Raw genomic sequence first — 9,546 nt, 5'->3', positions numbered from 1 at the left:
CCTGGTGCCCCCCCACCTCCGCTTCTCCCCTCCGTTGCGTCGGCCCTTGGGCGCCTGCAACCCAGCTCCCTCCCGCCCCCTCCCCCCCGCAGAGCTTCCCCCTTCAACCAGGACACCCCAGCAGGTTAAGACCAGACCCAGGGGGACAGACCCCCTTCTTCAGCCTTGTGGAGAATGAATTGGGGCCCCTGAGAAATTCAGGGAACCTTTAGGAGTGATCACACCCATCTTCTTCTGCTCCCCTTTCAGCTCTTTTTGCTCAAAGTCACCCGTTTCCCAAGCGCACCCTTTTGAGTGGCCTTCCCTGGTTTCTGAGAAGTCCTTGGCCTCCTGTGCCCCCCCCTCCTCCTCCTTAAGGTTTCTGCAGAGCCCAAAATGTGGAGAGGGAGGGGTCAGGAGCAGTTCTGAATGCAGGCACCCCCCCCCCACACACACACACCCCTTCCCCCCCCCCCACAAGAGGGCTGTGGAGGTCTCGGCAGGCGAACAGAGTTCGGATCCTCGGCTCCTTCTGTCTTGCAGCTCCAGGAGGTTTTGAAACTTGGGAACGTGACCACAGACTACCCTCTGGCCGAGACCATCATGATGGTGGGCTTCTTCCTGACCGTGTTTGTGGAGCAGGTGGTCTTGACCTTCCGGAAGGAGAAGCCCTCCTTCATTGACCTGGAGACCTTCAACGCCGGCTCGGACGTGGGCAGCGACTCCGAGTACGAGAGCCCCTTCATCGAGCCTTCCTGGGGCCACGGCCACCGGCCCGACCACCGCGGCCGCCACAGCCACGGGCTGGCCGTCTGCGAGCTCTCGCGCTCCAGCCCCCTGCGGCTCTTCAGCCTGGTCTTTGCCTTGTCCGCCCACTCCGTTTTCGAAGGGCTGGCCCTGGGCCTGCAGGAGGAGGGCGACAGGGTCCTGAGCCTCTTTCTGGGCGTGGCCATCCACGAGACGCTTGTGGCCGTGGCCCTGGGGGTCAACATGGCCAAAAGTGGGCTGAGGATCAAGGAGGCGTCCAAGCTGGCTGCCGCCGTCAGCCTGATGATCCCCCTGGGCATCGGCATCGGCATGGGCATCGAGAGCGCCCAAAACGTGGCCAGCAGCGTGGCCTCGGTGATCCTGCAGGGGATGGCCGGGGGCACCTTCCTTTTCGTCACCTTCTTTGAGATCCTGGCCAAGGAGCTGGAGGACAAGAGCGACCGGCTGCTCAAAGTGCTCTTCCTGGTCCTGGGCTACGCGGTCCTGGCAGGGCTGGTGTTCTTCAAGTGGTGAGGGGCTCCCGTTCTGTTTGGGATGGGCCAGGACCCTCCCACGCAGGGCAGGAGGAGAGCCGGACGGCGGTGGCGGCACCCGGAGGCCCACTGCCCCCAGGGCTGGGCTCTTCCCCGGCCACTTCCTCACAACACCCATGGGCGGGGTGGGGGGGGGAACGAGGGCGGGGGGGTTGGGACAGCTGGGAAGGCGGTGTCCTTTTCAGCCAGGGTAGCCCCCAGGAGACGGAAGACAAGCGGGCACTGCAGCTGGCGGACCCACCTTGCCCTCAGGCGCCAGCAGTGGGTTGGGGGGAGGCTCCCAGGCTCTGTCCTGTAACTGAAGGATAGGGCAGGTCTCCCGGCCCCCACCCCACGTCCCCCCTCTTCTCTCGGGGGAGCCTCTGTCCTTTGGGGAGGCTTCCTGAAAGTTGATCTCCTCCCGCCGGGAGGTTATTTTGCACCTGGAGATGTCCAGGCTTCGGCCGCCTGCTGGGGGTTTTCTTGTGTTTTTGGTCTGGACCAGCCCTGGGAATCCAGAGAGGGGCTGTGCGTCTTGCCGCCCCCCCCCCCCAGGCCAGGTGTCCAAGCAGAGGCCCTGCCCTTCAGCGTTGGCTGCCTCTCGACTGAACCGTGACGGTCTCGGCTCTTCCAAGGGGCCCTCGGCTCCGGGACGGTTGTCTGCTAATCCACTCCAGGACACTTTTCTTTTATGCACCTTGAAGCTCCTCCTCTGATGCTGTGTGTGGATGTGAGATTGAGAGAGTCTCCTCCACTGGGCCGGATCCGAGCCACGTGCTTGAGAAGCGAAGATTTCCAGATGCATCCAGGCAGCTTTGGGGTCCTCGGGATGTGGCAGGGCTGAAATACCTGCCGGCAGAGTGGTTGCTCCCCGCCCCAGGCCCATCGGCAGCAGAGCCCCCAGGAACCGCCTGCCTCGATAGGTCCGTCTCCTCCGTGGGCAGACAGCCGAGGCCAGGCGGGTCCCCTCAGGGTGGCAGCTTCTGCTGGCAGGAAGTTGGCCCTGCTGCCTTGTCAGCCAGGCAGAACGGGTGCCTGGCCTGCCTCTCCTGCTTCCTTCCGCAATGAAGAGGCACTCCTGACGCCTGCGGGGGCTCCAGCTCAGGGACCTCCCGTCCTGCCCCACCCCAGCCATGGTCACCCCAAGGACGGGCCTCTCTCCCTCCCTCCCCCCCCTCGGGCCCCAGAGAGCGGGTCCCATCCTGATCAAGGCTAAGCAGAGTTGGGCCTTCTGCCCCAGCAGACGGAGGGTCCCGGCACCAGGAGGTTGTATGAGCGTGGGGGGAGGGGGCGATGGAGGACCACCCATCACTCTGCTGCCGATCATTTGGCTGAGAGGATGCAGTCTTGGGGGGGGGGAGGCAGCTGGGACCCAAAATAGCACCGCTGGCCGGCTGGGAACAAGCGGGCATCTTCCTCCCCAACTGTGGCATCAGCCTGGCTGCTGGCAAGGCTTCCTCGGGCCCTCGAAGCTGCCGGGGGGGGGGGGGAATGGGGGAGAAGCGGCCTGCCTGTGGGCTTGTGTGTGCGCACGCCGTTATTTATTGCATTCCTGCTCTGGGACAGGATCAGACCCACCTCGGTGGGTTGTTTTGTTACCCTGACGTTAACCTCCATTGTGCTAAGATAGCCAGCCTTTGCGGGCTGAAATAAACCACCTTCATTGCCCCCCTTGTGACTCCGTCTGTTTGTAGGCAAACCGAGCCACTCCGGGGGAGGCAGCGCCCTCCTTTCTGTGGGCAAAATGCCATCCAGGGCCTCACCAGCTTCTCGCCTGGGCAGGGGGTGGCGATCGACCGTGAGGGACGGGCAGAGAGAGGCACAGCCTAGTTTTCTCTCTTCCCTGGCACTCGGCTTCCTGACTCTTGGAAGAGGCTGTCCTCTCCCGCCTCGTCCCTCACGCTTAAGATGGGGGTCCTGCTTCTCCCCACTTCCTGGAGGGAGCTGTGGGCTAGCCCTGCCCAGCCTTACGGGGCCTCGGTTCCTGGCCTGGCATCGCCACCCTTTGCAGCTTTGCTCTCTCGGGGGAGCAGCTTCCTGTGTCCCCCGCCCTGGCCTCCCGCCCCTCTGCCTGCGGCTGGCCCTTTCGAACGGCCTCGTCCAAGCTTTGGGGCCTCTTCCTGGGCTGTGTGATGCGTTGGGACAGGATTCGGCCCTCTCCCCCTGGACACTGGCAAGGCCCTGGGTGACGGGGCGTTCTGCAGGCAAGGGCCTGGCTGGCTTCTCCTTCTTGAAGAGGCCCCGAGGAGTGTGGGGCGCTGGTGGAATTTCCTTGCAGGGGCCCCCCACGTTCCTTCCCTTCCTCTGCCTTAGCTGGGCTGGCCTGATCTGAGCCTCTTCCTGTCTCTGCCAGAAGAGGCCGCCCTGCCCTATGTGGGTCCTCACGTGGGTCCAAGGGAGCCTCGCCAGGGGAACCTGCAGGAAAAGGGGCTTCAAACAATCCAGGGGGGGAGCGCAAGCAGGGGGGCCCAGGAGACCCCTGCAAGGGAGAAAGCCAAGCACCCTCTGGACAGGGCTTGGCACTGGCGTCCCTGCTACGGCAGCACTTCCCCTTTCGAGGCTGGGCCCTGATCTGGGGGTTGCCGGTGGCAGCTGCGGCCAGCGAGGTCTTTGCACAGCTCCAATATATGTGCCAGCTGTGCCGCTTTCTGGGTCGGGGGGCCCTCCGCACAATCGGACAATAGTCTCGCAACTCGACTACCGCAGGGTGTTGTATTTGGGGCTGCCTTGAAGACCACTTGGAAGCTGTAGCCGGCCTGGAATGTGCAGTGCAGGCGGAGAAGGGCTCCGGCTGTGACATGCTCAGGAACACCCCTGCACTGAGGCTGGACCGGTTGCCCTTTGGGCACAGTTTAAGGCGCTGCAGGGAGGAGGGGGTGGAGGGGAAGGGCATCTCAGTTCTGTGGGCATGCTTTTGCTCCACCCGAGATTGGGGGGGGGCAGAGATGGGTCCTATTAACCAGCCCTTGCACTTGGGCTTCTGTTGCCCACTTTCTCTCCTTCAGCAGTAGATGAGAGCTGAAGCAAGGCAGCTGGGGTGGGGTGGGGGGTGGGCTGTCGCTACCACTGCCACCGAAGCACAAGGGACACCCCCCCCCCCGGTTCCTGACAATGCAGCCCTCTCCCCAGTCCTTCCTGCTGCCCCCTGTCCTGGGGCTGGTCAGCAGGCTGCCTGCCTGCCCTGGACCCATCACCCTACCAGGGTGTCTCCTCACGGCTCCTGTCTGTTCTTGGCAAAAGGGTTCCATAATGGAGCTGTCTGCCCTGCTCTGCTCCTGGGGGGGGGGAGGTATTCTCCAGGTTCTGCTCTCCAGGGGCAACTGGGAGAAGCCAGGATCCGCTCCAGGCACAAGATAGTGGATCTCATCCGCAGCTGGGGGGGTGGAGCTGCAGACAAGTCAGTGGGGGGGGGCGTAAAGTGGGCAACGGAAGGAAGCCCTCTGCACTGAGACGGCCCCCCCTCTGGCCATCAGTCAGAGACGGGGGGCAGGGGTGAGAAGAGGGGGGGGTCAAGATCTGTGCCCACCCTGTGAAGGAAGTGGGTGTCTCTGCTAGCTGGGTTGGGGGTGAAACCAAACATGGAGAGATTGGCGTCAAATCTTCTTTCCAGCTCTCCTGGCATCCGGCTTTGCCTGCCCCAGAAGCCCCCTCCCCCCCCAGGGAAGAGCCTGCCTGGGCACCGGCCACTTCCAAGAGGGGAGACTCGGCGTCTTTTTTATATTGTGGTAGCCCAAACTGGACGCAATAAGTGTGATCTTACCAAGATACAATAAAGTGATACTAATACCTCACGTGATCTTGATTCTGTCCCTCTATTAATGTACCCAAGGACTGAATTGGCTTTTTTGGCTGCTGCCACACACGGCTGGCTTGTATTTAAGTGATTGCCCAGTAGGACTCCAGGATCCCTCCCACAGTTACTACTATTGAGCCAGATACTACCTCTTCTATACCTGTACATTTGTTTTTTCTTCCCCAGGTGTTAAACCTTTTCTTACTATTGATTTCCATTTTTATAAAATAGGGCCCATTGTTCAGGTCTGTTGAGATCCTTCTGGATCTTGAGCCTATCATCCAGGGTGTTGGCTATTCCTGCCAGCTTGGTATCACCTGCAAATGTGATGAGTTCCCCTTCTATCCCCTTATCTAATTCGTTTGTGAAGATACTGAAGAGTGCTGGACCTGAAATGGACACCTTGTGGCAAACCCCCCCCCCCCCGCTTACTTCCCTCCTTTGAGGACCACACGATTGAGTGTGGTTGGTCAGCCAGATACAGATCCATCTAGCGGTGATCCTGTCTATACCATTTTTCTAGTTTACCAAGAAGAAGGTTGTGGTCTATGTCAAATGCCTTACTGAAATCGAAGTATACTATTGGTATGTCCACAGTATTTTGCTGATCCACTAATTTAGTCATTTTGTCAAAAAATAAAATAAGGTTGGTTTGGCATGATCTGTTTTTGACAAATCCATGTTGGCTTCTGGTTGCAACTTTTGTTTGCTTCTAGACTAATCAATCTGTTGCTTGATTATCTTTTCCAGGATCTTCCCACGTATTGAGGTCAGGCTGATTGGTATGTAGTTTCCTGGGTCCATTTTTCCCCCTTTTTTTAAAGATGGGAATCACATCAGCTCTTTTACAGTCCTCAGGTAGTTCCCCAGTGCTCCACCTCTGTCAGCAGACCTCTGGATGTAATCTCTCACGTCCCGGTGATTTGAAATCATCTAGGGTGGACAGGTGTTCTCTTACCATTTAGCTGCCTATTTTAATTTGCATTCCTATTCTGTCTTTTACGATTCTAGTTTTTGGTAGGTTAGGCTATTTTTTCCTTTTGCACAAAGACACATGCAAAGAATAGTGAAGTAGCTCTGGATTGTCCCTGCTGGTCATCCCTTCCTTGCCATCTTCTCCCATTAGTGCAGCAATTATTTCCTTGACTTTTTTTCTTGTTTTTTACACATTGAAACTATTATTTTTTACATTTGTTGCAAGTTTTAGTTCATTCTCAGCCTTACTTTGATAAACAAGGGGACCGCATGCACCCCCCTTTTCCAGTTCCACACCATCCCATTGTGTGACAGAACCATCTCGTTCTGTCCTGGGTGTCACTTCCTGATCACCTTGCAGATTCTTCAACAATCAGAATTGGTGGTCTGGCACACCCCAGATTTGAGAGGTCGTTCAGTACTTGTGGGTCAACAGGAAGCTCCCCCTTTCCACCAGATGCCAGCAATGGGATCTCAGACGGCCTCTTCTGAACGGTTTGGGCGCCTGGCGGATCTGCCCCGCAATACCCGGAGGAGGGGGAGGCCTGGCATGTCGAGTAAAGGCGGCGCTTGCCAGCTGGAGCTGCTCTCCGGTGGGCAGAAGCTTCTCCGGGCTTCGGCGGGGGGAGGTCGCTGTCTCCTGCTCTCTTCCACCGGCCTTTCTGGTGGGCATCGCGGGCGCCTGGTTGCTGTCATGGGAAATTCCCGGCCTTCTCGGGGCAACGCGGGGGGGGAGGGAGGGGCACGCAGGGCAGAGCATCGCCGCAGGGGGCCGCTGCCTTCCTCGAGGGCGGAGGAGGGCCCGGCTGAGCGCCCCACTCTGGCCAGGCTAAGGCGGGGAGGGCGACGGGAGGCGGGCGAGGGGCGGGCGGGAAGGCGCAGCTGGAGTCTTCAGTTGCTGGGCAAAACAGTCCAGGCCACCGAGGCAGCCACTCCGACGGTTGGGCGGTCCGGCCATTTCTGCCCGGGACTCTCTCTCCGCTGGCCCCGGGGGGGGGGGCTTAGGCAAGGGAGGCGCTTCTCCGGGGCTCAACCGCCGCTGCTCCAGACCTCGCCCAAGCCGGGAAGGACCCCGCCCGCGCCTCGCTCCCGACCGGCCGCCGCAGCGTGGAGCCGCAAGAGCCGGCGGCAGAGCCCCTCCGAGGAGCGGGGGGGGGGGCGGCAGAAGAAAGCGGGGCGCGGGCAGAGGGACCGCCGCGGACTCGCCGGCCGAGGGAGCGCTGCAGAAGCCGCGGCCGCGACAGCAAGCGCCTCCCCGTTCTGCCGTGTGTCAGAGACGTTCACACGTGACGCGCACCCCTCCTGCCCCCCCCGACGCAGCAGCAGCATCCCTGCCGCCGCCGCGACCCTCTTCCCGCGCCCGCCCGGAGCGCGGTCCCCGGATGGCTGCTTGTCGTCCCGGTCGACTCCGCGGTCCCAGGGCAAGCTGAGCCCCTTCCCGCGCCAGGTAAGACCCGGGGAGGTGACGGGGGCCGCGGCGGGGAGGGGGCTGCGGTGCGGCGAGGCTGGGCGTCGTGACCCCCGAGGGGCCGCAGATCCTTCGCTGCGGCGGCGGCGTGGGGGGGGGAATCAGCGCACGGGACCCTCTCCTGCCGGAAACTGCGGCGGCACTTCGGGACCCCCGGACGGGCCCGCTGCCTTCCCGTCGGCTCCCTCCTCCCCTCCCCTCCCCTCCCCGCGCCCAGCGCAGCGCAGCGGACGGCCCGACTTAGACGAGCGAAGCGCTGGGGAGGGAGAGCAGGGCAGGGGCGGAGGGGCTCCGTGATCCCCGGCGGGAAGCGCGAAAGCCGCCGCCTCCCCTGCTCGGCCTCCCGCTGCTCCGCGCTCCGTCCCCGGCTTCCCGGGGGAAGGTTGCAAGCGGGCGGCGAGGCGCGGGGCTCCGGGATGCTTTTCCGCGGCACCCAGCGCCCCGCCAGTCCTTGCGCGCTGCCCTTTGCCGGCCGAGCCGCGACCCTCCGCTTCCCCCGCCAGCCCGGGAAGTAGCGCCTTTCCGCCGCCTTGTTGCTGCCGTCGCCGCCTCCTCACCGGCAACCAGGTAGGGCCCGGCCTGCGTCAGTGGCCCCGTGGTAGAGTCCGGGCGGAGGGAGGCGGCGCGGCCTTGCCAGCTCGGAGTGGGGGTCTACTGGGGGAGAAGGAAGCCCGGGGGGGGGGGCGAACCAGTTGAGTTCCACCATTGCGGGGACGTCGCCCTCTGTGACCCGCTGGGCGGCCGAAGAGGGGGAGGCCGTTTTGCCTACTCACTCCCACACTGTATCCCCCCCCCCACTCCGCTGGGCTGGGACTACAACTCCCAGACTTCTCTCCCAAGCCAGAAAACTGCCTTGCCACTCCGGACCCCACCCTGCCTGTTCTGCCCATCTCCAGCCTCTGGGAACACCCCTGGGTCAGCAAACTTATCTATGCCTGCTTTTTCCCCAGTCTGCAACCCCCCCTCTCGCCCCCCCCCCGTTGATGTCAAGAGAAGGGAAGATGAGGTGGCCTCCCCCTGGGTCTGGGGTGGGGCCCTGGGGGTTGCCTCACCAGGGGCTGTGTGCTGGCCCATCCCCCACCCCCTGGTGCTTGGCGGCCATCTCCCTGGCTGGGGGGGGATGGATGGGGTTTCTTGCTTGATCCCCTCTCAGAGGGAGGGAGGGAGGGAGGGAGGGAGCGCTTGGTGATTGTGGGCTGGATCCCAAAGTTCTTCCTCATTTGTTTATTTGTCACCACTCATCTCACATCGAGTGACTGTGGTGTTCAATAAACGTATTGCAAAAACAAGAGCAATTAAAACAATAAACATAGATAAACACAAGATCGTGAAACCATCCACTTCTTCCTCCTCTCACCCCCCCCCCCTTTGTTTAATCCATCAGTCGGGAGGTCTCTCCAGCTGCCTTTGGAGAGAGCTGAGAGCGCCCCCCCCCCCGCAGTTTGGAAACAGTTTCTGCAGAAAGGAGTTTGAGAGCCCCCCAAACCCTCCGTCTGGCTCATTGCCCCCCTCCCTGAGTCCCAAGTTGTGACGATGGGGTGGAAGCCTGACTGGCTCTAGAAAGTGACCAGCAGAAGCCAGTCCCAGGCCGGGGGGGGGGGGTGTCCAGCAGAGGCTGCCAGGTGCCAATGCTTGGACGTGGCTAGGGAGTCACAGAGGCTGCCTGGCTCTCTCTGTTCCCCCTCCCCAATTTGGGTCCCAGCACCTGCTTCTGTCTTGCTCACAGGATTTCAGGGTGCCCATAGCCCCCCTCGGTCGGCGCTTTCGCCTGGTGAGAGCGGATTCTTCTTTGGGGAGCAACAGCTGGACAGGAGGCCAGCCGGATGCTTGTATGGGCTGCAGGGTGCTTCTCTCCCCCCCCCCAGCACACGGCAGCCTCCAAAGATTCTGCTCCCCACTTCCAGGCCCAGCCCTGCTCCCAGGGAGGCTGAGCTTTGTTGAGCAGAGGGAAAGTCCGAAGGGAGCCGTTAGTTACACAACAGAACCTCTCTGGAAAATATCGGCTTCCACTCTCTGGGTGCCTCCTGCCTTCTTACAAATGCCCCGAATTA

At 61.7% G+C, this 9,546-nt stretch overlaps 1 protein-coding gene across 1 annotated transcript in view; it reads left to right on the top strand.

Moving 5' to 3' along the window:
- The window catches only part of SLC39A3 (solute carrier family 39 member 3), a 3,882-nt gene extending 2,622 nt beyond the window's left edge, over positions 1-1,260 (top strand). The window contains exon 2 of the mRNA XM_015826195.1: positions 483-1,260. Within this exon, the coding sequence (XP_015681681.1) occupies positions 483-1,260 (778 nt within the window). The remainder of the gene's footprint in view (positions 1-482) is intronic.
- The last annotated feature ends 8,286 nt before the right edge of the window (positions 1,261-9,546 follow it).

Source organism: Protobothrops mucrosquamatus, unplaced genomic scaffold (assembly GCF_001527695.2).
Source record: "Protobothrops mucrosquamatus isolate PMUCROS unplaced genomic scaffold, P.Mucros_1.0 scaffold2998, whole genome shotgun sequence".
NCBI classification, from domain to species: domain Eukaryota; kingdom Metazoa; phylum Chordata; class Lepidosauria; order Squamata; family Viperidae; genus Protobothrops; species Protobothrops mucrosquamatus.
This window is presented reverse-complemented; position numbering and strand designations above follow the sequence as displayed.